The sequence below is a fragment of the Haemorhous mexicanus genome, chromosome 10, assembly GCF_027477595.1.
Source record: "Haemorhous mexicanus isolate bHaeMex1 chromosome 10, bHaeMex1.pri, whole genome shotgun sequence".
In the NCBI taxonomy this organism is placed as follows: domain Eukaryota; kingdom Metazoa; phylum Chordata; class Aves; order Passeriformes; family Fringillidae; genus Haemorhous; species Haemorhous mexicanus.
This window is the reverse complement of record NC_082350.1, coordinates 23,215,212-23,243,061: the sequence shown is the minus strand read 5'-3', so window position 1 is coordinate 23,243,061 and position 27,850 is coordinate 23,215,212. Positions and strand designations below refer to the sequence as shown.

The 27,850-nt window shown below is 42.9% G+C and overlaps 1 protein-coding gene across 1 annotated transcript in view; it reads left to right on the top strand.

Moving 5' to 3' along the window:
- Positions 1-11,685: 11,685 nt before the first annotated feature.
- LOC132331896 (multiple epidermal growth factor-like domains protein 6) overlaps positions 11,686-27,850 on the top strand; it is a 188,383-nt gene continuing 172,218 nt past the window's right edge. Inside the window, exons 1-4 of the mRNA XM_059855817.1 lie at positions 11,686-11,762; positions 23,727-23,861; positions 24,542-24,651; positions 26,078-26,182. Coding sequence (XP_059711800.1) covers positions 11,686-11,762; positions 23,727-23,861; positions 24,542-24,651; positions 26,078-26,182 — 427 coding nt within the window. The remainder of the gene's footprint in view (positions 11,763-23,726; positions 23,862-24,541; positions 24,652-26,077; positions 26,183-27,850) is intronic.

The window sequence follows — 27,850 nt, the reverse complement described above, 5'->3', positions numbered from 1 at the left end:
GACTGCAGAGCCCAGACAGACAGGAATTTGTTCATAGCCCAGTGTTTAAAGCTAGAGGAAAGTGAGATTTAGGACAGATCTTTGTCCCTTATGCTTTCCTATGGGATAATTTACATGGCTTCCTTGTGGTGATGCTGTAGATCCATTTCTCCTCCAAGCTTAGATACTGCAGCTCTACTTAGGGGCTAAACAGCCTGAACTTATCTTTTTTTACAACTCTACAACTCTTCTCATAACTAATTTCAGGTCACCTATGAGCTTTGGGAGCAAGGAAAAAAACCCAATTCCCATAAACTTTTAATTCCTAAGCTATCAGATTCTGGTTCCCATGCTGCATTTGCTGACCTTTCAGTAAGTAAAACCTTAAGAAGGACAGAATGGTTAATCAGTAGATAATGTATATCTGAACAATATCACTGCTGTGCTCAACACTTAAACAGAAACACAAAAACCACCTTAAGTTTAAAGATTTAAAGTTTAAAGATTTTGGCTGCAACAGCCAAAATACATCCCAAGCAGTCGGGAAGCAGATCCCATTCTCACTGAATAGAATGTGCACAAAGATAAAGTGCTTTCAAACTGGGTTTGAGTACATGGAAGCAATTCCTAATAACAGGAGCAGTGTCCTGCTGCTGTTCAACACACACAGAGGGTGTGACAGGGGAGGAGCATCAGCTGCAGAGGCATCCCCCTTTATCCACAGGGCATCCCCTTTATCCATAACATGCCCACACCAAGCTCTGCCTGTCAATTTTATATTGCCCTGGCCCAAATTATCAGCTAAAACACTAATTGATGTCAAATGAGTGTTGTCTACCATACCAGCTTTATGAAATTAAATGTTTCTGTCAAATTTTCCTCTTCAGTACCAAAGTGCTGTTGCACAAAAATGTTCGGCAGTTGTTTAGATTCACAAAATCAACTTTGTAATTGCTGATCAATCCACAGCTATTTTTCCTGCATTAATTATTGCTGGGGATAAAGAAAATTTAGGAGGTAACTTGCTGCTGTGATACAGATGTGATAGAAGCCTCTGACAGCCCTGCAGTGATAACCTTGAGCAGTAAATACATGGTTCAAAAAGGAGGTGCTACTACACTGAAAAGAAAGTTGGCACATATTATTTTCTAATTCAAACTAAATTATAAAAAGTGATAATTTCCCAAAGTCAGGAACACTGCAAACAAGCTCAGCCAGCAGGTTTGGACTGCCTTGGCACCTCTGCTGTAGCCACCCTTGCTATCATGATATGGGTCCATGCAAATTTGCCTTTGCAGATAGCAGTTGATCTTTCATTTATTCAGTCTCTGGGTGTTCTTCTGTGATCTAAAATACAAACACATTTCTCTTAGAGAAAACATCATGGCAAGCTCTAATGTTAGGGTTAGTTGTGTATTTTTTGGTTATTATTTAGATTTGCACAAGGCTGAACATCTCCAAGAAAGGAGCAGAATTCTCTTGCACCCAAACACAAACCAAAATGATTACTCCCATTTAAAGGAGCAAAAGGCTTAATTGTTAATTCAGGTAGTCACTGACAGTTAAATTGGCCTCCTCCAAAGCTATTTCCTGCAGTTACTTGAGTCATAGCCCAGTTTTGAGCACAGGAATTATCAGAAGAAGATCAGTGTTGTTCTGGTACCTGAGGCTGCAGCACACTTTGGTTATGGTGATAGGATTCCAAATTAAACAGCTGAAACCCAGCAAGGAGCGAGGGCTTGAGAGGCACTGCCTGGTGCCCAAACCCAGTTCCCTGTTATCACACAAAAACATATTTTAGAATTCTTTTAATGAATTTACAAATTTCCTCCATGCTACTTCTTAATTTTGCTGATATTGCGTGCGCTAGGCTATCCCAGACACTCACTGCTCAAACATTTGTGGTTGCTTTGGGCTGGCTTCTTCTGGTGCCAGCCTTGGCTTTTACTGTGCCAGCCTTCCTGGGTGTCCCTGAAATTTATCCCATCCCACCCCCTTTCACAGTGTGCTTTAAGAGAGCACTCACAGAGCAATTCCCTTCTCCTCCCTCACCTTCATCCTGCTGATGCCTCAGGTTTTGGCTTTTCTGTGTTTCAGGTTCTGTGCTGCTTTAGTGTGTGGGTCTGAGCTTCACACCAGGGGATGTGAAGCTGTGTGCACAGAGCAGGGAGACAAAACAATTCCTGCTCCAGCTGGGCACCAAGGACAAATGAGCCAAATCTCAGCCCAGGAGCACAAACCCCGTGGGCTGGAGAGAGAAAAACAAGCAGGGTGGGAGTGCCTGGGCTAAAGCTGGGCTGGGACAATGAACTGCAAGGTGCCAATGGAGCAGAGCTGATCCCAGGGAGAGACCCCGGGAGCGCTCGTGCATTTTGGGGCCATTTTGGGTCATCTTGGGGGCAGCCCTGGCTGGGCTCTGGTGCTGCCCAAGGTGGGTCCATGGAGGAGATCCTTGGAATCAATCCCTGCTTTATTCTGGGACTCTGCCCAGCCTCTGCTCCAGGGCAGCCTGCACAAGGCATCACTGCTAGTTTAAACCAGCCTTAGTTTTGCTCTAAATAGATCAAATTCCTTCTCTTTTCCTGCTGTTTGATTCATCCTAACAGTCCTGTTCCATGTCTGCATCATGTTGAATTCTCTTCTCCGGCTCCTGAATAGTCAAAATTGGATGAAGTAGCTCAGAAGACCCCCCCAGTAGGAGAAATTATTCTTAGTCCTCAAGTGTGTCATCCAGCTTTTCATGGCTGTAGATTCCATCCATGCTGTCCATAGACCTCAGCCTCAAAGTAATCTTATTTTTCCAGCAGGAGATTCCCATCCTCATCTGCCTTTTCCACAGCAAACTCCACAAGACTGGTTCTATCTCTTGTGCCAGGGGCAAAGATATTGCTATTTTTTCCTTGAGACTCATCACTGGAAGTTCATTAATGAGCTTCCCACAACTGAACAATTCCTCTTTTGACACAACTCACCATTATATCCTCCTTAGTTTTTTCTGCCCAGAGAACTGCTCAAGGTTAAACAAGGAATTTTTCGTATCTATGAAATGCTTTGCTGAAGTCTGTATAGATCAGAGTTTGCATCTAAAAAGTCAATAATAGAAGAAAAATGTTGAGTTAGTTTGGCAAGGTTTAGCTTCATAAACTTTTCAGAACTTTACAGCATTCATATTAATCTTTAATTATAGTAAACTTCAGACATATTTTTGATTTTTGCACAAATTAGGAGGTCAAAGTCTAAAAAGCCTGTAACTGCTGACATTGCCTTTTCCCCCTGTATATCTAGGTGCCTAATTTATTGTTGTCTTGATACTGGAATTAATAAAACATGCTCAGTTTGCAGTACTCAGCCCAGGCAATGCTGATTTTCTTGGAGAGCAGGCTGCTTTTTGGACTGCTTCTTTTTGAGTAGTCCTTTATAGCAAAGTGGGTTTCTCAGACACTTCCTGTGTCAACCTTTGTAAGAAATGGGTTTCTCCACGAGTTAATCACAGAATTCTGAGTTGGGGATTCCATCCCAACACCATTAATTGTTGCTGGATGTGGCCACGGTGCTGTGGATAAAGAGCCATGCAGGCATGTGTGAAATATTTAATTGCCACTTGCTTGCTGCAGCCCTGGGCTCGCTGCTTCCTGGAGCATGGGCAGCACAATTCCCACATGCACCATGACTTTATTTGCATTTAGCAACAAATACTGCTGATGCTAATATCTGCCTCCCTGAAGAATTTTAAGAGAAAGCTTATTAAACCATTTTCGGTTCATCAGCTCCCTGTGGACAGCAGTGTTTAAATCCTGCTGAAGAATATGTAAATATCCACCTCTGTGTGCCTGGCAGTGTGGGGTTAACTCTGTGGATTAAAAGAGCTGTTCCAGGGCATGTAGAATTCCTTGAGAATAAAGGAAATTAAATACCTCTTCACGTATCAGAGTTTTTATAGCAACAAGAACACTCTCTGCTTCTTAGATATCCAGCATGAGGAAAACAGGGTCTGGATACTGCTAGCTTTTAAGCAGTTAATTTATTCTTTTAGGAGAACTTGCTCCTTAGCATTTGAGTATTTCTTTTTCTTTTAAACCATGGACCCTGATGAGTATTTTTGGAATATTTGCTTTAGCATGGGGCATTCCAGACAGGCTGTGCCTGCCCCATCCCTGCAAGTGCTCAAGGCCAGGTTGGATGGGGCTTGGAGCAGCCTGGGATAGTGGAAGGTGTGGAGCTGGATGATGTTTAAGGTCCCTTCCAACCCAAATTATTCTGAGATTCCCTTTTCTCACGTCCTTGGTCTCAGACTAAAGTCAAAACTGAGTGCTGGTGTTTAAACCATATGTTCAGGCACCTGAGCTTGACCCATTTTGGTTAGAAAATAATCTGGATAAATTTGGGGGGTTGCAGATCACACATGGGGAGCAGACCCAGCAGGAAGGAAAGAAAGAAAGAAAAAAACCCCTTCTTTTTCTATTAAATATAACAAAGTTATCTTAATATTAAAACATCTGTTTAGTTCTAAAACCATCTGAAAATCTGGGTCAGGTCTTGCAGTTGCTGCTCACTCCAAATACACATTGCAGTCTGTGAGTGTCAATGGGGGAAAAAAAAATACAAAATCTTATATTTCTTTTTTCCTTAGATTTCAGTATCACCATTCCCATGCAATTCTCCTGGTTTCTCTAAATAGTTGAGAAATAGATTTATAGTAGCTGAACTGACAGGAGGAAAAGGCACAGACAAATGCTCCTTTATGCTACGGATAAAGCACCTTTCAAAGGCAATAAAAACATCAAGAATAAGGGAAAAAAATCTCCTTTTTCATTTGATCCTTCCCTCCAAGCCACTACATTAATTAGCTCTCTGACTGATTACTCAGTCAAGGACTTAAAAGATCGATGGTGACTGTAGCCAGGCAGGTAATTTGGAGGAAAAACCAGTAAAATAATGCTCTAATGTCTTTGGGAGAATGAAGCGTGGTCTAGTTGTGTCAGCAGAACAGACAGAGAGGGAAGTTACACCCAGGAACACACTACTGAGTTTCAGTTCTGTGACAAACCACCTGCAAGTGTATTCCTGGGGTTTCATTAGCTCCTAATTGGAAGCAAACAAACAAAGCATTTATTCCTTTGAATTTCAGTATTTTAAGTCCCAGTGATGTGCTCAGCACTGTGTTAGACAAAGGGGGAAGCTCAGGCAGCTCACATCTGAGATCCACCAGCAATCCCAAAGGGACAGGGAAACCCTGAGGAGAATCCCACTTCTGAGCCCTCTTTCACTTTGATTTATTGTGTGACTGCATTTTCAGTGATGTAGATGAGAGTTACCAGCTTGAACATCTAAAACCCAAATTTTGAGGGGGCTGCCTACCCCGGAGGATAAATTAGAATGATTGAAGTATCAGTGCTGGTTGAGGCAAGAGTTTAACAGGCTGAGGTTGCTGGAGTGTTGTTACTGCCTGCTTTGTGTGATTGACTTCATCCATTTAGTGTTGCCCTGGCACTCACTGAGCTGTGCTGTGAACCAACTGAAAAATTCATCAGGGGCAGCAAACCTCTTTTATCACATATTTTAGGAGTTTCTTGTTTGGTTTTTTGTTTGTTTGTTTGTTTTCATTTATTTGTTTCAATTTTCTTTGAGGATAGCTCTCTGAAATTCCCAGTCCTCTGGATGGATCAGGAATATCTGATAATCAGATTGGCCAAGTCTCCAAGGGCTCTCAGTATCTCCTGGCTTGATGAGCCTTTAGACACCCCTAGCATGAATACCCCAAATTTGATTTCTCTGAATGCACAAGCATGAAGATACTCTGCTAAATTTTTGAATGAATTGCTTGTTCAGCTGCTTGCAGGTTTTTCAGGTGGGTATCAGCGTGGCCAAAAGAAGATCACTGTGAAAAAAAAAAAATGTTAAAAACCAAATAAAACAGTTCCTCCTAGCAAATATTTAGGAATACACTGCTCTGCTAAAAAAAATTGATTGCTCTAAACTTTCTAAACCCTAATGCTTTCCTTTGTGTTGAGATGAGGCTGGAATAGCTGCATTAAATTTAGAGTTACGTTTGGCTCTCACCTGTGTAGGTCAGAGAAGATGTGACTTGCCCCCTAATGAGTGATTTTAACTTGAATGTACACAAGCACACCAGATTATCCACTCATTGGAGTGTCGTTATCCCAAATCCAGAAATAGATGAAAGTACTCCCAGTTGCTACTGCCTGCCAACATAAAACTTATTTTAGGATTATATTGTCAAGAGCCTGTTCTTACCAGAGTTTTGGTTAACTAATGCTGAAGAGAAAAGCTCAGGAATGAGATCAGTGGTCTTTATAGAAGTAATTGTGGATGTGGGTAACATTTTATTTTCCCAATCAGATGTAATAGGTCCCTACAGAAATATCCTCCTGACTTGAATATCAATGGGCTTCTCCTAATTATGTCAAAAAGAAATACTTTGTTTGAAGGTTTTTCTGTTTGGAGAGACTGAGTGGGGTGAGGGGACACCTTATTGAAGGCAGGTTGTATTGAGGGGGAATCAGGCATGCCCCAGTGACAAGACAAGAGGAAAAGGTCCTAACTTTTGCCAGGGGAGAGTTACAGTTGGTATTAGGAAAAATTAATCGTGGAAAGGGTTGTAAGAATAGGAACAAACTTCCCAGGGCAGTGCTGGGGTCATTGTCCCTGAAGTGTCCAAAAATCCTGAGGATGTGGCACTTGAGGACATGGTTTAAAGGTGAATGCTGTGGTGGCTGAGAGTGGATTTTGATGGTCCTGAAAGTCTTTTCCAACCTTAACAACCCTGTGATTCTCTGCTTCTACCGCTCTGGGGTTGAATTGTTCAGACCTTTTCTATTTTCCCTCCCTTCCAACCCCTCCTGCCCTCTCCTCCTAAGGAACACGAATGAAACCCCAAACTCCTGTGACACTGGGAGAGTGCAGCTGCTGACTCGAGTTGGCAGGGAGGAGGAGGCCAGGGAAGGAGTAGGGTGCTGGCAGAAAATTCCCACAGGATGCAAAGCTACAGAAGAAACATCCCTGCCCCTCACCATCCCCTGGGCTGGCACTGCCCATGAGCAGTGTCCCTGTCCCCAGTGCCCACCAGAGTGCTCAAACACAGAGTTTGTCCTTACTCTGGGTGCCTGTGGATGGCTCTGCTGCTCCCAAGTAAAGGGACAGAGGGTCAGAGGGCAGAAATGCTCAGAAGGACAGAAATGAAGCAGGAATTTCAACTCAAAGCTAATGGATGGGGTTTGGAGGCTGCCATTAGCAGAAATTATCACTCTGTTAATGTACTCCAGGCAGCATTTTTTACAGTTGAATATGGTGTTATTTTCCTAGTTATCCATTCCCTGACAAGTGCTTATAATCAAAGCTGTCTGTGAGCACTATTATCAGAAACTTACTATTATGTGCTGGAGGAAAAAATATCACAGGACGCTGCAGTGCCAGAAACTATTGTAGGTTTTAAAGATCTACTGCCACACCAAGTATTTATTTATGTACTGCTTTTACCTCCTGTGGAAGAACATCATTTTAACTTAATTTTCTTGTCTCCCCCAACTAGTTTGGAAAATGCACCTCCCAAAATAAGTCCATAATTATGATTAACAACACGGGCTAGATCCTCAGTTGCTGTAAATTAGCATTTCCCAATTCCTTGCAGTGGAGCAAAGCCAAGTCCTTGCAACAGAGAAAGCTTCCCATGCTTCACATCTGCTGCTTTACATCTTTAAAGGTATTAACAAACCTTCCTTCATGTAGCATTGTACAGAATTTGCTCTGGCCAGAACAAACTTAAAAAAGAAAACCAAAAGGATAAATCTGGCATCATGGTTTTAAAAGTCTTTAAAATTATCTCGTAAACAAAATGAATTGCTTCAATATATTCTGTTGATGAATTAAATCAGCAAAACTGCTACTGCTCTGTCATGTGATCTGGCTTCAGAGAACAACTTTATTTTCTTCTTAATTTTCAGGTTGGCCATACACTTAATAATATTACTTTAATTCTTGTACATCTCTGTGGAGGAAGGAGCTCCAGTGAGACAGCACAGAAAGGAAGTAATTAACAAAAAATGTTTATATCTGTATAGCTGACTACAAAACATGAAGAAAAAAATCCCCTACCATAGGGATTTTGAGGTTTAAGGATATGAATAGGCAATGAAAAATTCTGCACTTTTCATTTAATAAATCCTCAATAATGATCAGATTAATTTGAGCAGCTGAGTAATCATTTCTGAAAACATTCTCTGTTTTAGGCTGCTCTGCCATGCTCTCCATTCAGTTGGTGCTGATGAAAATGATGGTCCAAGGCTGAGATTAGTGAAGAAAAATCCAGAATTCCTGAGGATCCACTGACAGACACATTACATCAGAAACAGGTACTATCCCTGCAAGTTGTTCTTCCCAGATCCCCCCTCCTCAGCTTCCCCTCTTTTTCATCTTACACCTGGGAATTGAACAAACAGAGTCCAAAAAGGGTTTTGGAACAATCCTAAATCAGGGATACTGTGAAGACAAATGGTAAATGTCTGTTACCCCAGCTGCTAAGTTAATTACTGTAATGGGAAACATCTTGACAGAAGCATTGCATATGGTTATTAGCAATTAACCCACCACTCCAAAAATCACAATTCTGCTAATAACAGAACAGAGCTCAGCCTTCCTAATTACAATCTCTGCACGAAAATTTCTTTATATCAGATTGGACTGTTAAATCCTGCAACTAGCTACAATTTAAAAAGACTGGCAATGGAGATAGTGAGAAATAGACAGAAAAATGAAAATAGAACAGGATGGCGTGACACTGACTCAAAGTTTTGGGCAACACTCGTTCATGCTTGGGGATACACAACAACTGTCACAGCCTGTTTGTAGGAAATTACACATCAAAATTAAAATGCTAATGAAGGGGGAAATATGCTTTAAAGTGGAGAGGATGGGATGGAACCTTGTGAGAGATACCAAATCTTTTACAGAATTCGTGATCTGGACGGTGTTGTAAATAATGTGCTGAATTTGGATTGCACTGGAATCTGACAGAACAATTTTCTGATCAACAGGAGAGGAGAATAATGCAATTTCCATCCCTCAGAAAGTCCTTCAGTGCTATATGGAGGGCATGAGCTGTTTTTTTTCCCCTAACCACTTGTACTCCAGGCAATTGCATCCCATTATAACTGCACAAAGCCACCAAGGGGAATTGGCACTTTACCTGCTCAGCTCAAAAGCTGGTTTAGCTGAGCAAGATGCAATTTAATTTACTCCTTTTCCCAGTCAGGAAGGGAGCTCTGGTCAACATGTCCAGTGACTGCTTTGGTAGTGGCCAGGGTGCTGTTTGTAGATGCTGAGGTCAGAGATGCAGAAGTTACAGCAAATAAATTTCAGGGCAGCAGGAAGGTGCCTGGTTGGTCATAGCAAGGATGTGGAATATAAAGAAGTCACTAATGCTGTTCCCAGTGCCCTTTTTACCAGAGCTCAGGGTAAGAACTGGAATAAATGAGTCAGCTTATACCTACCTCTGTGTCAGGTCTGAAGGTTTAACTGACTTGGGATCCCAGCAGATCAATTATCTCAGGAGGCTTTGAAACTCCTTCTACCAATGCTGCAACTCTACCCATGGGAATCATCCCATTAAAGTCAACAGCTCTGCAGGATATTCTCAAATAAAACACAGCAGAGGAGAAAACATTAGATGTGTAAGAGGAGCACATTGCACTGACAGGGTTGGCTTTGGAGTTCAGGGCAATGTCAAGGTCACAGCAGCAGAAAGCAGGGATTTTTTTACTCCAGAGTTTGGCTGCAGCTGCATTTTGCTGTGTGGCCCCCAGGCAAAGTTCTCATCTATTAAGTGGCCTTCACTCTGCATTTCAGTACCTCCCAGTTTGCATGTTGCTGGTCCATTATTCCTAACAACTGGGTATAATAAATGTTGTGGATAATTTGTAATGGTCACACTCAGCTTTGAGGAACAATGTTGAATAGTTTAAGTTCCTTAAGATGGAAAAAATTAAAGTAATTTTTTAAAGACTAATTTACCTCTCCTGGAAAAATCCCCAACAACTGAGAAATGAGATCTTTTGCTATTTTGCCATGATGTGATCCTGAAAATAATCCAGGTTGGGATGACATCACAGGACATAATGAACACTCAGACTTGACATAATGAACGTCTATTATTTTATGAAGAAAGATTTTCTGGGGTTTAAGAAATAAAATGATTAAAAACTATGTTCTCTGCTGGAGGTAATGAGATTAGCTCAACACAAGGTCCTGTGGAGTTAAAACTACTCCAGACACAAGAAAGACTCAGCCATTCATTGGAAATTTCAGGGTACAATTATTCTGCTCTAAGGCCAGATAACGGCTGTGTGTTTTCTTCCCCATGAAAAAGAAATCAGTTGATAAAATCTCCAAGGGATCATGTCCATGCAAGCTTCAAAGCAGTGAACAATATAAAACCAGTTTTCTTGTTATGAATGGTAAATGTTTACCTACTTCAGCAAAGGCCTTGGAAAATAAAAACCATACAGGAAACCACTTGTAAAGTGTGTGGAAAATGAGAAGTGGGTGTATCATGTTACAGGGCTGCAAGGGAGAGGAATGAATGCTCTGTAAAACAGAGGCTGACTCCTGGCTGGTGAGGATGCTGGTGCACCCACCCAGCTGTGTCTGTCACAAATTTGTGCAGGAGCTCCCTTAGAGCAAGTGGAGAGTGAGCCATTCCATCGGAGTGGAAAGGAATCACAGATTTTAGCACTGGCTGGCTCAGGGCCCATCTGCTGTTCACAGCCCAGTGCCTGGTTAGTCACAGCTCTCTGGAGACAGGGAAACCGTGCTGTAATGCACCTGGAGACCTGCATTAGATCATAAAACGCTTAAAGTGTGTTTTTCTCAATTTTTTATTTGCTACTATGCACAGTTCCCTTTCCAGGTCAGTTGGTGTCCCTGCTCTCAGCAGTAAAGGGGAAAGAGTTGTGTTTTGACAGCACTAAAGGTCTGGAGAGATCATAAAGATGAGACGATGGTCTGGAGGACGGCAGGCAGCCGTAGGATTTAAAACCCACTCCTGAGTTCTCAGTTTTATGTTCTTGCTGTCACTAACTCTCGGCAGCAGCGGTGTTATCCCTCCCTCCCTCAAGATGTTGAACGCATTTATTTTCACAGTTACCTCTCGGAAGCGCTCAGATACGATTGCACTGGGCATCCTGTACAGAACAAAGAAGGACCAGAGGAAATAAAAGCAGGCAAGATCCGTGTCCGTCAGCGCAGCAGAACGCTCTTGGCATCCCGGCAGCGCAGGGAGAGCTGGAGGCTGCACATCGCTGCGCACGGACATGGAGAACACCCGCTGCCCATCTCCTGCCGGAGCCGCTTCCCGCGGGGATGCGGAGCAGGGGAAGCTCCCTTTGCAGGAGGAGCACAGCAGTGTTCCCGCGGGGAGCTCCCGGGACGCGGGCACGGCACGGCACGGCACGGCACGGCACGGCACGGCACGGCACGGCACGGCACGGCACGGCACGGCTCCGCGCTGCGGGGCGGGCCCGGCGGGGCGGGGATGGGGCCGGCCCGAGGCCGCCCCGCCCGTGGCGCGGCTGTGCCGCCGCTTTAAATGATTTGGGGGCCGGAGCTGCTGCCCCTGCTGCTGCTGCTGCTGCTGCTGCTGCGGGTGTTGGTGCTGCTCCAGCCGGCGCTCCATCCTCGCTCCCCGGCAGCGCCATGCGAGCCGGGCCGGCGCTGCTGCCCGTGCTGCTCGGCTGCGCTCTGGCCGCGGAGCCGCGGCTGCAGCGGGGCATGTGAGTGTGCGGGGCCGTGTGAGCGTGTGTGCGGGGCATGTGAGTGTGCGGGCTCGGCCGGGACACGCCGCCTGTGGCCCTGCCGGGAGGGTCCTGCTCCCCTCGGCTCCCCGGGGCTGCCCGGAAAGTTTGGGTGGGTGCGCCGTAACTCCGCGTGTCCCCCAACCCGCGGAGTTGACCTGGATGGGGCTTGTGGGGCTCCCGGGGGGGAGCGCTGGGCTTGGCTTTGCCGTGGGAGGTGAAGGCAACTCCGGGGCTTCTCCTGGCTTTGCTTTCAGTGTGGGGAGAGCAGCAGGAGGAAGATGGGGGTGCCAGCTGGGGATCCGTGCGGGAAGGGCAGGGAGCAGAGAGCATCCATCCATCCACCCATCCACCCATCCACCCAGCCTCCCGCGGCCGGGAGCGCACAAAGAGCTGGGGCCGCACGTGTGCGGCTGCCGCGGTGCCGGGGAACTTTCTCCGAGGGGTTCTGCACAGCACGAGCAACAAATGCTCTTTGTTGAAAATGCGGTGGAAGGTTTGTGTCCGGAGGTGGCTCTCTGGTCGGGCTCTAGAAGAGAGTAGCTGGCCGCATGCACGAAATCTGTGGTTAAAGTTTTTGTGTGTTGAAATTGAATGTTGATGGAAACTGTTTGTGTCCCTTTACTTTTCCTTGTGTACCTTTCTCGTGTTTTAAGGAATGTTCCCCCCCCCCCCCTCAAAGCAACTTGACAACAGCCTTTTCAAATATCTGTGTATAGCCAAATTTCTAACCTCCCTTGTCTTCCTGGGTTTTATCTTCATCAACTTCATGGTACTCGTTCATAATTAATGTCTTGTATTTGCTTTCTGTTTAGTTCTTTATTCTGTCTGAAAATTGAGATTTCCAAGCCTATTGCTCACTGGCTTTCTATGCAATACATATTTACACAGCATTTACCAGAAGTGCTTTTAAGGTGGTTTATATTACTCCATTTTGCTGGAGCACAAAGTATCCATCACAATGCTTAGAGAAGTTAAGCTCATTCTGTGGTAAAACATTTTCCTTTGTTAAAAGTGCTCTGTGTTCCTTTCAGGCATGCTTTGTGCTCTCTTTCTGAGCAATTACTCTATCAGGAGGAGGAATAGCATTGGCCTACATTAATCTGTTTGCATTTGACATCAGTAATAACTATGATTCTGCACTTTTGAAGCTGGAGGTGCTGTTAACTGTGAATTGCCTCCAAACAATTTTTATTTGCTTTTACCTTTTTAAAGACGGTGTCACTGAAAGAGCAGAGGAAGCATTCCCTTCTGGGAGCGATGCTGTGTGAGGATGTTGCTGCTGGGCTGGAGGCACTGGGAGCAGCAGTGCACTGCCAGCCAGCAGCAATCAGCAGCAGCCACCCAAGCCCCCAGACCTGGGTCAGAGCCTTGAGTGCTTTTCCCAAGAGTCATATTCCTGAAATTACTGCCGTTCTTCCTGCTTTTCCTGAGCCAGGGCAAGAATAAGTATTACTCCAAACTTTCTTGCTATTTAGGGACTTTACCTTTGGTGTAAGCACGAATGCAAGATGTCACCACCCTTCAGGAGTGAGTCTGCCAGCTTTCACCAAGAAACAGTGACATGTCCAGGAGGATTTTTTAATGAATCACCTTTTTCTAACAATTCTGGTTTGACTTTGGTCATCTGCAGTCAATGAAATCAGAACAGCAAATGTATCCCTTGGAACACACCATGCTGAGTGTGTTCTTTGCTGTTGTTTTGATTGAGATCTTATGTGGCTGAGGCTACACAGGATATTCTTCATAATTGTTTTCATTCTGTTGCTAACTTGAGCATTTGCTCCTAGCTAGAAATGGGAGGGTTCTCTGTGGATGTTGGTGTTCTGCTTCCAAGCCCCCTGAGGAGATTTAATGTAGAACAGATTAGAGAATGATGAGATATTTCTGTCAACTGCTTTTCCATACAATTGGCCCTTGATGATCCTCTAATAGAACTTCAGAGAACTCTGGAATGACCAGAGAACAGATATGCTGTTTTCATTGTAAAGCATATTTGGGTCTTTAAACGAGGAATTAACCATGTCTGATGATAAAAAGCACATTTTTAACACTTGGTAGTGGGCTCTCTAGCCCAAAACTGGGGTGTGTCAGACAATGCAAGTGTGATGTGTGGTTACCTAGCACTGGGCTTCACAGAAATCGGGGGGAGCTGTGGGACAGTGCAGAAATGAGAACTAAAGGAGGACTTGAGTTGCTGTCAGAAGTGGTAAATCCTCTCCTAGACAAACATTCCCCTGGGAGCTGGAGCAGTACAGATGTCTGCTCTCAGTTAGGGGTGTAGGACAGAGCAGAGGCAGTGGAGTTATGAGCTGTGTTCTGGGAACCCCCTTTGTGCAATAAATATCTCCTTTCACAGTTAGGACTGGGACAGGGCTCAAGAATGGATTCTTCTGTTCCCAGGTGAGGTGGGTGAGGACTTCTTTGCCAAAGAAGAAGAGAAGTTTTGTTCTGTCAGCATTAAGCCCCCTGACTTGCTCTGTGGCTCTGCAGGTCCAGGATGACATCTGAAGGGGCTGCTCTGCTTTTAGAGGATCCAGTCTCAGTCTTGCCATAAAAGTGTTTTGCTTAGGGTTTTTCTTTACTGTTCACATGTTGTATCTGCATATTTTCACTTTATCCACTAGCAATCTGGTCACATTCCAAGGAACACCTGGATGTAGAGCTAGATTCCTGGCTGAGTTACTGTTTTCCAGCTTCAATTCTTCGGGGCAGTATCAGCTTTCTTGTGCTCCTCCTGATAAATCACGTTCCCAAAAGCAAATTCTAGCATCCACATGTTATCTGCCTCTGCAAACCTCGAGTAAACCTGGCCCTTCAGCTGTTCCAGCTGTTGGGTGCAGTGACACAGGGCTGGTTTTGCACCACTGCAGACAGATGTGCCTGTGGACGCTTTCTTTGAGTGACATAAATAAAAATTCCTTTTAAGGTATAATTAAAAAAGGCCAAGTCCACTTTTTTCCTTGATGGAATGCATTTCAAGAATTAACTGCTGTTGTGCAAAGTGTTTCCATATGAGGAGATGCCTCTGAGTTGTGATTGTTACAGCGGAACAAATTGCATGTCAATTTGAATATTTGGAATGCAGTGCAGAAAAAAAAAAAAAAAGAAATGCTTCCATAAAGTATACAGAGATACAACTTCAACCTGGAGCCTGGAATTTTGTTTTGATACTGTCCAAATGATGTGAAAAGTAGATGGTGTAATCATTTCATGGTGAGAAATTGTCTCAATGTATTGGCTGTTTAGCCAATATACTGTATTTTCACCTCCAGTGATGTCAATTTGCAGGTGTGAGGAAAGCTTGTCTTCCTAGCATTAAACAAGGACTTAAAGTAGGTTTCCTTTTTTGAGCTGAGCTAAATAATGTAGTGGAATCTCCTTCCACTTCTTTGGATGGGTTATCTTAGACTCGGAGGTTTTGTAGTTAAAAAAACTTGCAAGTTTTCCTGGTGAAAATTATGACCTGATTTGCCAGTGGTGTATTCAAATTTGTACCACAGCCTAATTTTGTATTAAATTTGTCCATCAAGTGAGATTAAGTATTTCTCTTTAAACCTTGGTTGAAGCGATGCTGGCATCCGAGAATCAATGACAAATTTTGATTTTTAGGCTACTGAATTTTGCCTAACTTGTTTTCAGCTGAAACCTGAAGCCCTTCTTCCCATTCCTGTCTGCTCAGATTCCATAGGGTTGCAGCAAACCCTCACTCCTCCTGAGCAGCAGCTACTCCAGCCTTTGAGGCTTGGATAATGTGATTTTAGCAAGCATGTTTTAAATGTATTGGCTTAAAATTCGTGGTGATTTCATCCCCTATTTCCACAATCCTTGAATTTGCAGTTGAAGACTGAGATGTTTCTGATCTTTGTGACTGTGAAGATCACCCTGAACAAAAATAGGTTTTTTTAGCCTGTGCACTACAGGATGCTGCCAGCAGATAGAGCTCATGCTGGTCAGCACTGCAGCACAGAATCCCATTCCTCGGGACTTTGCACTTCAGGCTTCTGTTTCACAGTTCCTAGAGGAATATTAATTTTGAATTTAGTCTTTTAACAGATGGCAAAGAGCTCTTTTCCTCTTTTTCTGCCCCAGTATATTCACTGTCAGGAGACTTAACGATAATGAATGAGTGTCATGGTGGTTCTGTGCTTTTCCTGATTTATGACATTTTCCTGCTCTTCTGGAGAAAAATGAGATCAAGACTTTCTCCTAAACTCTGAAATAGCTGTAAGACAGCATAGTAAAATCTGATAGCCTGTAGTTTTTATATTTATCAAAGATGAACTTGAACTGTAAATATTTTCCAGTTTTAGAAACTCCTGGGTTTGCATCAGAGACATCATAAAATGCTTTTAAATCTCACCAGAGGTTTAGAAATTCTCTGCTCATAATCACAGTAAGCTTATACGTACTGTATGATTCTTAAATCTGCACTTTTAAGGTAAGAAAGTGAAGGGGAATGCCCCCTCACTTTTAATGGGATTTGACTTCTCACATTGCTCTCCAAAACTACACTCTAAGAGGAAAAAGCTTGTCAGGTTTCTTTAGGTGTAATTGTCATGGAATGTTGCTATAGTTTAGTTCCTTAAGCAATAGTTCAATGTGCTTGAAATGTGGTTTTGCAGCATTTCTTGGGAAAATTGCCTGGTTTTGTCTTTGAGTTTTCTTCTGCATTGTTTATATCCAGCATTGCCTGTTTTTCCTAGTTGTAGGCATGCCATGATCTAGGTATGACAGACTGTGGAATATTTTTAATAAATTTGAAGCAGCCCCCTGGTGAGGAGGGATGAGATTATCTGTGGTGGCAGACCTGGTCTCCAGGTGACTTTTTAGCAGAACTTTGATGGAAGTGACGCTTTGGCTCCCAGGGGGTTAACAGCCCATATTGCAGACTTGTGTTATTCACCAATTAAATACCTTCTCTCTTTGAACACAGTTAATAGATTTCCTTCCTCTGAAATCCAAGCCTGTTATTGCTTACATTCCCTCTCAAATCTATTGCTTTTAATTTATTTCTGAGCAGAAAGAAATTTCCTTTCATTACTGTGAAATCAAAGCATTTGAAAATGATGTACTGAACATATGCAGTTTGTGCTTTGGATTCCAGCTTCTAGCCTTGCTTTCAAACCAATCATTAATTGTTCCAGAGGGGAACTTGATATTTCTGCCTTTGCTGGGAGATGCTGTGGGCTGTGATGTGTGCTCTGAGCTCCATTTCAGTGCCTTTGACCTGTGGATGAATATTTGTGTGTGGAAAGGGGAACGTTGTTCAAGTCAGAGTGCTGACACTTGTTTTTGGGTTCTGTAGTAGAAACACCTTGCTGTCTTCCCGAAGTCAGAGCAGAGCTTGGCACAAAATCTTGTTTAGAAGAGAATGCCATGCCCAGACCATGTTTTTATGTATGTGACCTAATTCAATATTGAAAATTTAGCATAATGTCTTAGAATGTGCCTGAGAAGAGCCTTTATATGGTGCTCTGTATTGTTTTTTAATGAAGAAATCCCCATAAATTATGGAACAATTGGGTATTTTGGGCCTGGTCTTCTCAGGTTGGAATATTCCTCTATAGTATGTGAGTTTTTATACACCTCAGCCCTCAGGAGACTCTTCAGTGGTTGCCCTTTTGTTTGTAATTGCTGGTGATCTCTCTGCCTGACCAGTGCACCATCAATGGTGAAAAATGCAGCTGTATAAACTTCTCTCATCATTATACTGCTTGTATCTTATAACTGTGAGTCAAAGCCTGCCCATCTCTCTCTGTAGAGTAACACCAGGCACTGTGGGTTATTTAGAACCTCAGCAGAAGTTTCTTATCCAAAAGATATAAATTGAGATTTTTTTCCCCCCTTCTACTTTGCCACTGTTGAACACTAATCCACTAATGCATGTTAGTTTTTCTGTGGTTAAAATTAATTAAATATTTAGCTTAACCAAGTTTTCTTAATGTTAAAGCAAACAAATGAAAACCCCAAACCAAACAAAACCCCTCAAAAAATGGACATTGGTATCAAGCTAATGATTTAAAGGGGAGTAAAAGACTTGGAATATTTTAACACCTAAAATGTTGGCATGTAGGGATTTTTCTTGCATATATTGCATACATTAGATGTAATCATGTTTGTTGCAGTTTGACTGGAAGTTATATATTTCATGTTATTTTAAAAGTAAGCTTTAAAAAAACTTTTACTTTGAAGCTGTTAAAATCTGGCAGGCACCAAAAAAAGCAGTGAACAATTCCTAGATATGGTTGCTGAAATAGAGCTGAGGATTTCAGTGCCTTCTAGCTCATTTAATTGTCAAACAGTGTGGCACTTGCTGTAAACCAGAGTGAGCTTTCTCTCTTTGTGACAAAGTGGTGTGACACTTGGAATGATTTTCATGTTCATATTTGAACATCAGGTCCCTCTGTGCCTTCCTGCTGAGGAGGCTCAGGTGTGTGCACCTGGCAGGTTTATTGGGGAACTGGAGTTTACTGGGGTGTAACACACCCCTCTTCAGGGGAGTGATAATGGCAGTGGGTGTAGTTAATGTGAAATTACACCTGGAGCTTTCCTCCCTCATTTCACACTTTTACACTCGCAATTTAATGTGGATTTTGAACCCTTATCTGCTTTGTCTTAACAATGAGTGTGTGCCAACTATTTCTTAGCCTCCTTTATGTGATAACCTGTATGGTTTTCTAATTAAGAGAGAGATCCTTGGGACACTGGTCCTTAAATTTTGTAAAGCTGGGTGTTTGTGCTGCTTGGGGCTTTGCAGGCCTGGTCACTGGTGCTCTCCTGGATGTAGCAGACAGAATTAGAAAACTGGATGTTGCCGGGTATTGCATCTACATGACACTAAAAGAAAAAAGAATAAGAATCACTCCCTGATTTTAAAATGCACAAAAAAAAAAAAAGGTGACTTGGTCAATCATGGTTAAATGATTTGGATGTGCATGTTTATCTTCTGCTTTTCTTGCCAACCAAAATAGATAATGCTGTCCTGGGGGAGGGAGGAGGATGGTTAAGTGGAAGGTAAACGACAGGCGCTGCACTTTGATAGCGGCAAGAACTAAAAATCTTATTGTTGTTATAATAGCTGAGTGTGTAATTAATCATCTCCTATTGATTTGCTCTTCATCTAGATGCAGGGCACAAAGGCTGAAGGAACTCTCATGTTATTTAGCTGCTCCATCTAATCAGAGAGAGGATGTGAGTAAGACACAGCAGTGCATTAGTAACCTGTGGGATGGGGCAGCCTTGTGTGGTGGACCTTCCTCCACAGAGCCAGAGAACAGCAGTGATAATGAGACCTAATCTAAATGAGCTTGGTGCTTACAACCCGTGTCCCAGAGGGGCTGTGAACATCACAAATATTGATACAGGATCAGGAGAGAGCAGGGATTGATTAGTGGTCAAGGGAGCAGGATGTCCTAATTGTCTCTGGTAGTGCTGATTAATTTGATCAGGGAAATGAGCCTTAAAATAGATTAAGGGTAGAAAGGGGAGCTTGGCAGTTCAAAAAAATAAAAGGCTTTTCTGTCATTCTGGCCTTTGTGAATTATTAAGCAATATGTATCTAGAGACAAAATTTATATATATGAGCCAATATATGTAACTAGTTCTTTGGACTTTTTGTTTCTGTGGTCTATTTCCCGATTTGACTTTTCTTTTCCCGTGTTCAAATAAAATTTGTTTTTTTCTCCTTTCCAATTTAGATCATATAGATCAAAAACTTTTAATCAACACCTCTTTTGCATACAACATCATGCTGCTGGCTTTTTCTCCTCTGCAGTGCCACATGTTTCTGAAAGATGTCACAGTGTCTTTCTAGAGGTCTTTTTTATAAGACAATGGTGATGTTGAAGGTGTGAGGGGATTCAGTTAACCTGGAAAGCTCCTAGCCAAATCCTTTGTAGCAGTGTACAACTATTTTCAGATCAACGTCAGTGCATCTCTAGTGCAAAAGCAGTTATCATCACAGCAGTGGAGAATTTAGCCCTGACTGTAATCTTGGTTCCCTTAAGAAAGCTCATATTTGATCTTTTCAAACTAAAACTGAGTAAGAAGGCTGTGGTTTTCTAAACTTTTAATAACAGCATAAGGGGAAGGAGCAGCAACCAATTAGTGTTTGGAAAATACAGGATTCCAGCAAGTCTCTCCTTACGACAGGTTTCACTATTGACTGATTTATGGGAAGATCAATAGAGTTCAGGCTGCAAATTCGTCAGCTGAGGCAAGGCAGGCTGCAACATCTCATTTTTAGGGAGATGCTAACAGCTGTCTGACTTAGTATAGAAGGTGGTGTCATTCAGGGAGTCTCTGTGGAAAGACCTGAAATAAGACAGCCAAATTCGTCTTCGTTAATGTTTTGATTTAAAGTTTGTGCTGTTGAAAGAAATCTTTAGGGATGTCTTGATGTGTGTTTGCTCTCTCACTGCTGTTAAATCTGCCCACCTTCAGCTTCTTGCATTGAGCTGGGGAAAAGTAGATGGGTAGAATGAGAGATTTACTTTGGCATCCCAGGTGTTGGGCAGAAAAAGAAAATCTCCCTGTCACAGAGATATGATGGACCTTTACAAATGGAAGTGTCCAAGGCCAGGGCTTGGAGCCACCTGGGACAGTGGAAGGTGTCCCTGCCCATGGCAGGGAGTTAGAACTGAGTAATCTTTAAGGTCCTTTCCAACTCAAACCATTCTGTGATTTTTGTGGTAGATCTATTCCTTTTCTTTTTCAAATCCCAAACACAGGAACGAATTGCATCCCGCCTGGAGATGCTTTTAATTTTCTCTGAACTTTTCCCGTTGTGCAGTGGCTCACAGGCACCACAGCCATATGATTAGCCCAGGCTGCTCTTGCTCCTTGTTGGTCTAATTATCTGTTCATTAGAATCTCAAGTCTTGAGCTGGAAGTGTGTAGGGTGTCTTTGTTTAAAGGGCAGTCTCCTAATGCAAATATTAAGAGAGCTTTCTGCCTTGCCTGAGTCAGACTGACAAGCTAATAATAGCCTTGGTGTTAGCCTTGGCTAGCACAGAGCACCAGAGCAAAAAGGTTTAAAGGGACTGGTGTATCAATCAAATCCTGGCCCATAATATGCCTTTGAGTCTTTTGCTTGTTTTAACACTTAAACCCCTGTTAAGAAACATCTTCTGATTGCAAAGGGCAGGGCAGGAAAACAGGAGCTGTTCTCTGATACACCACTGCATCCGCTTGGGGCTTCAGCTCACTCCTGGATGGCCTCTAATTAGCAGAGTGCCACGGTGCTGAATTGTGCCTTCACTAGCTGCAGCCTGGTTCCAGGAGCTGCTCTGAGGTTTAGAGGTCTCCAGTGAGTCAGATGGCCCAAAAACTGCCGTGTTGACTCTGTGTGTAGGGAGCTGTGAGGATGCTGAGTTGTTGGAGAGGGCATGTTTGATTCCCAGCTTTGCCAGCACAGGATTACATGTTATGCAATTGCTGCAATTTAATTATAGTGTTTCAGCAGTTTTGATATCTGCCTTTAAATTATCCCAAGGGCATCAAGGAGGAATGGCTTACTTTGAATAAATCTTCATAAACATGTGACTCTGCTGCTGGCTTGTTTTGTTCTGTGAGCGTCATTTGTTCCCATTAACCATATCCTAGAAGTCAATACTGCTATTCCTGGAAACATGGCAATATCACATGAGGAGGAACTTGTGGGATGGGCTCAGTGTGTCATTACAACAATTGTCAGCTCCTCTCTTTTATTTATGGAAGAGCGATGCATATGAATGTACCTTTATCTGGAAAGTTTTAGGCAATTCTAATAAAAGGAGATATGCATGAATTATCAGAACATGATGTTCTATTCATTGGAGGGAGAGTCATTTAAAAAGCCTGCTAAGTGAGGCATGGTTGCTAAGTAAGGCAAGGGTTTTATTAGACCAACTGACGTAATGGAAAGGAGGAAAAACAGGCAAGATTTTGGGCACACAAAGATCTTCTTTGGATGGGAAACAAATGGCAGACTTTGTGCTAAGAATGGCTTGGGAACAATGGCTCTGAACTTCAGCTAAATATGTGAAATGGAGAGGTAGTTCTGGGGGAAAGGGGTAGCTGGGACACATGGGAAGGATTGCTAGGTAATGGAGATGACACTGGGAATGAGGGGGAAGCCTGGCTGCTTGAGGAACTTGAGGCAGTCTGGAACTGGGCTGTGACCATCTCCAGTTCTGCTCTGAGCTATTGGCACCCAGGGCAGACCTGAGGGATGGGAAATATGGAGCAATATTGAGTGTGGGCTGTGCAGTAGTGGAGGAGGAACATGGAGGGATGTCCACTGGCAGTGTGGTTTAGGATGATGCAGATGATTGCTCTAAAGCCTGTGAGAAACAGATATTCTAGTTCAGGAAAGTATCTTCTGCCAAGGTCAGGTGTTCCAGTACAAATAGATTCTTTACTTTGGTGATATAGGACAGCCAGAGCTTACAGCCGTGGGCTTTCTTCTCCTGCCTTCCTTTACATGGGCTGCCTGAATTCCTGAGGGCTGTTTGGATTGTGCTTACATCTGCTCTGTTCCTCTTCCTGGAGTGTCCTTGTTGGACAGAGATCCTCTTTACCCTGAGATGATGTCCCAGGTGTTCTCCTGGGAGCTGTGGTGGCTTTGGGAGGCCTGGCTGGATGTGCCATTCTCCGTGGGGTGATGACAGCATTCTGCACAGCACTGGGGCTGTTTTCCAGTCAAATCCTGTAGGATTTGATCCAGGCAGAGCTTCTTCCAAGTGTTCAGCTCAGCAGGAAAATTGATCATGGTTATAGTGTTTTCTGGTTCTGCACAGGCTTAATTTAATGATATTTGTAAAGCACTTGAAGACCTGTGGATGAAAGATGTTCTCTCGTTAGCAAGGCTACCTTGTGTGGTGTTCAGGCTTCAGAGGAGTTAAAAACCACCATAAATCCTGAATGAGAGATTAACACTATCCACTGTAAGTGATGGTGACCAACTGCCAGGCAGCTCTTGGGCTAGAACTGCTCTCTTATTAGTGCCAGCCCCAGGTTTTCTAGCACAGGGTCGTGTTTCTACCTGTGACAAAGGAAACAAGTGTGACAGGATGTTACTTGATCACTCTCTAGCTTGGAGAGGGCTCAGACTAAAAATTGGGGAAGGACTTGTCTGCTGGATGGTGTTGTTGCCAGGGTGGGTAGAGAAGGTCCCTGTTCCCCTCTGTGTTTGAGTTACTGAGGCTTGTGCTTGCAAAGCCTCACCAGGCTGTCCTGGGGAATTGGTGATTAAATTATTGCGCTAACAATCTATAAACTACTCAAAAAAAATCAGTGAGTTAATTTCATTTGTGTCACAACAGGTTCCTGCCTTCAAAGATGACAAAACCCCTCAATCTTTATGGTTTCATTTAGACCCTGAATGTTTCCTGCTGTTGTTTTCTGTCATGCAAAATTTCCTGATTTATACCAGGGCAAAGAAATTGGGATAAGGCAGACAAAATCTCTGCAAAACCATCAGCATGTAACATTTTTTTTGACCCTCCATACCTCCTGCAATCCTGATATTTTTGTAACTCTGGCTAGGTAGCAGGATGAAGATTACATATCATCCTCCAAAGCAGAGCTTTTATTTTGGTCTTGTTATTTTAGGAATAATCAGCAGAGAACAAGGATACTTCCTCTTACCAATTTCGTGTGTTTCCCTGAGGGGACTGATAGCGAGGGGGGCTCTTACAGAATACACAATTTCCCCAGCAATAGTTTAGATAAATCTTATCTGCCCTTGAATCTGTGGTAAATCCTTCACTGACTGGTGAGGAGCCTGAATTTCAGTGCATTGTTCACATGCTGCCTTCTGAGGCTTGGAGCTGCAGTGCGTTCCACCAGCAGTAAAAATTCTGGTTCAAACTGTTACACCCAGCAGAGTTTTTAGGTGTGTCTCAAGATGTCTAAATTTGGTGTTAGAAATAAAAATTATCTTTTTCTTTGCCCCCCCAGGCCTAATGTGTGCCCAGTGCTGGAGCTGGCTCTGGTGGGACACCAGGAGCCCTGCATTCAGTCCTTCAGTCGCATGGTCAGGATGTGGAAGCAAGGCTGCACAAAGAGGAGGTGGTGTGTGAGCTATGAGAGAAGGTAATACATTATCTGTTGTTATAAATGGGTTGTGTTGCTCATCTTTGTGCAAGTTCTTCAGCTTTTTTTTATGAGAGAAGTTGTCAACTGTTTCATCTGAAACGTGTGGTTATGGACATGGTGTCCTCCTGAGATTTGACTTGAAATCTGTCATTACTGAGTAGAAAATGTGACTTTTTAATGTGTTTTGGGTTGCTCATGAGCTTCGTGTCTGGCTTTAGATTCAGAATTTTACACTATCAGAAAATGTTCCTGTCTTGTTCTTGTTCAGGTGAAGCCCAGCTGTCAAGTCATTGACTTTGAAAAATTGAACTTCTTTCTATTTCTGTCACATGCTTGGAACTGATGGGAGATCTGACTCCCCCAACAGCTAAACCCAAAACTGATTGCAAAAAAAAAAAAAAAAAAAAAAGTTTAAAAAAAAAAATTACTCACCTTTGACTAGCCTGAATACAAATTCTTCAAAATAATATGTGGACATGGCATATCAGGGCTACTGGCTGTTATCAGGATGCAGTTTGCTGTATTTGCTTCGTTTTTAACGAGAACTCCTGATGGAGGCTGGGAAAGCATCTCATAAATATCATAAATATGACATATGAGTGCAGTGTGCTGCTGGGGAGGTGGGAGTGAGTGGAATGAGAGTTGTGACTGCTCTCCTAACCTTCCTCTCCCCACAGGTCTGGTTACTACACAGTTTACAAGCAGGTGTACAGGATGGAGCAGCAGACTGTCTACAAGTGCTGCCCTGGCTGGGCCCAGCAGGACAATGAACCTGGCTGTCTGCATTGTGAGTTGGGACAAAACTGGGACAAAACCACAGGGTGACATCCCCAGGCCATGCCTTCCTACTGAATCCTCACTTCTAGATACAAGGGTTTTGTTTCTTGTGGTTTATAACTGGCATTTCCCCAGTGATGGGCGAGCAAATGTCCTTTAAAAAGATAAAAGTGCTCATGTAAAAGCAGCAAATAGATCTAATTTTAATCCACACAATTTGGATTAACAGTCTAAACTCTAATTGGAGTTGTTGCAGCATTTTTGTGCCAGCCTGGTTTTGACAGGCCAACCAAATTTATTGCTGTTACCCAAATTATGCAGAGAAATCTGCTGTGAGGCACTTTCCTTGGGTGCAGCACTTGCTAGTCTGTCTGTTCTTGCCATTTTCCCTTCTGCTGGTGCCATTGAGGCAGTTTTATTTCTACCCTGTGTTTCCTCATCTGATGAGAACCTATCACTAATTTTCTATCACTAATTTCTAATCATGATTGGATGTTTTCCTAAAAGATGGAATTTAATTGGAATGATAAGGCAGCACTTCAGCCACTGCTAACAAGACATCAGTAGAAGATGGCAACCTACTCAGTGTTTAGTTTTGTTACTGTTTAGTCAGTAATTGTGTTTTCTGTATGAAAGTTAGCATCTGTTCTTATTTATTTTTTAATCTTCATACTAACTTCAGGGCTGCATTCAGAGAGCTTGCTTTTATGGTTGTCTCTTTGTAGTTAAAACCCAAAAACAAGCCTGAGAGGTATTCCTGTTAGTTTCAGCCTGAATCTACATATTTAGTGTGCCCCTGTTTAGTTGTAAGAAGTCAAAAATATGTTTACAATCTGTGTTTTAATCTCTGGTGTAAAGGAGTTTAAGGTATGTGAGCACAAGTAGCAAAATGAAATTTTCTTCCTGAAAGAGCAGTGCAGACTTGCTTTGAATTCTTTAAGACCCCAAAGTGGTAGAATTACTCTGTTGAATTTGATACTCTTTGCAAGTTTGACTCAAGCACGTGGAATTTAAGTTGTTGTAAATAAAACTGTACTGTGTTAGAGGAAAGGAAGAATTGTAATTCCCTTCCACATGTATAATATCTCCCAGTGCATCAGTGGTTTTTAACCATTCCAACATTATTGTCTGGCAGCTTTTCCTATTTTATTTTAGATTCAGGCAGTGCTTTGAGTCCTGTCTTCTGCCTCTGAAGCACCTTCAAGTTAAACTGCAATATTTAAGTCTTACTCTTATTAAATTTCTTCCTATCAACAAGGCAGTTACACCTTTGATAGCAAGTCCTGCTGCAGCCCAGCCCTTGCACTTCAATAAAAGTCTGGGTTTCTCATTTGGGAGGTCATGTTGCAGCAGGACTGAGTCAGAGAGGCAGTTCTGGGGATCCTTGGGCCAGAATGAGCTGAAATAGCCTGTCCCATTCTGTTTGTGTGCTCTAGTGCTGTGCACTGCTGGCACTTGCTTCAATGGAGGGAGGTGCTCTGAAGGAGGATCCCAGGTGTGCCAGTGTCCTGCAGGATTCCAGGGGCCTCGCTGCCAGTACGGTGAGTGCAGTGGGAATTCTCTCAAGGGCGGCTGCTCTTGGGATAAAATGCATCTTCAACAATCGTTGTTAAAACAAGAATATTTTATTCATGTTGACTTAAAGGTGCCTTTGCTGCACTCTGACATGGTTATTTGATCATTCTCTGATTTTCCAGAATTTTTTTTTTTGGATATTGAATTTTAACAAAGCAAGATGAAAATTGAATTTGATTGGTATCAGAGGAGTTTCTGTGGTGGATAATGTCACTGAATATCACCAGTGGTGTCCAGTGGAGTATCTGTCTGTTGCTTCTCAGCTTGAATGTTCCTGTGGTGCTCTCAGTGAATTTCTCAGCCTTGCCTTTAGCTTTGTGAGAGGAAGTTCTGAGTCAAAGCAGGTGGGCAGTAGGTGAAGAATGCAGCAAATGAACCACTGTATTTGTTCATGGGATTTTTTCTTTTTGTGCATCTCAAAGTAGGAAGGTTTTATAGCTCACTACCAAATATTTCATAGTATTCCTGGACTAATATATGCACCAATCTTTCATTTCACTGTGTTCTAGCATACTATAGTCTGAATTCTGACTTACACTCTATCACCCACTCTCAATGAGAATCTTTTTTGTCTCACACACTGGCTCACATTTTGATAAACCTACAATGGGTTGTCTTGTAATTTAACACACTGTGTAAAGCTCTCCAAAATTACAGCACTGCATCCATTTGGCTTCTTAAGGGAGGGAAGAAAGTCATTCCTACAGAGTAGGCTGTGATTGGGACAAAGGGTTTCTTTTGTATTAGGCAAATGATAATTTCCTTTTCAGCTGAAGCATATTGTGCTTTGTTGAAAGGAAGGCAGATTTTTAAGTATTTCGTTTTTTCCTTTTTAAATTCTAATATCTTTGTGTCCTCACCTGGCTTGTCTATCAGGCAGTGTGAGTGAGAGGGACTATAACAATAAATAAAATGCAGAGCTGTTTACAATGGAGCTGCTGCTGCCTACAGACAATTTCAGTTCAGTTGAGCTGTGATTGGGTATTTCTTTACTGCCCACAAAAACAAGTTTATGTGGGTGACTTGAGGTGAGCCAGAGTGACACCAAGGCAGGCTGGCTGTGATTAACTTACACAAGAGCTGCTGCTTCAAGGTAAGCAGGATCACAATCTCCAAAAAGGCCATAGAATGAGCTTTTGCCAGATGGAATATATCTCAGCAAATTATAAATTGTCCTTGCCATGATAAATTGCCTTTTGAGACTCCTTTTGCTTGGAAACACCTGTGGAGCTGGGGCATTCCCAGCAGGCAGATTGTGGATAGCCCAGCTCAGATTTTCCAGCTGCAGGGAGATGGTGCAGTCTCTGTCTCACAGGCTGGTGACTGCAGCCCCTGCAGTAAAAACAATGAGGGGCATCCTGCAGTCCCTGCTCTTTGCACTTGGGGGGACCTTTTATCTCTGCTCCTTTGTCTGCTTTCTATTGATTCCTGGGGTTTGAATGGAATTCCAGGAGCCATCATTCTCAGGTTTGTGCAGCAGCTGCTATCGCAGCCTGGCAGGAGGAAGTTTATAAATTGAATTCTGAAGGGAAAACCCTTCTTTCAGCAAGGGTGTTATGGACCATTCACCTGCCTAACAAAAGCAAGGTAATTTAGAGTGTAAGGCCTCTTAGCTGTTGCAGGTGCCTCCAGTC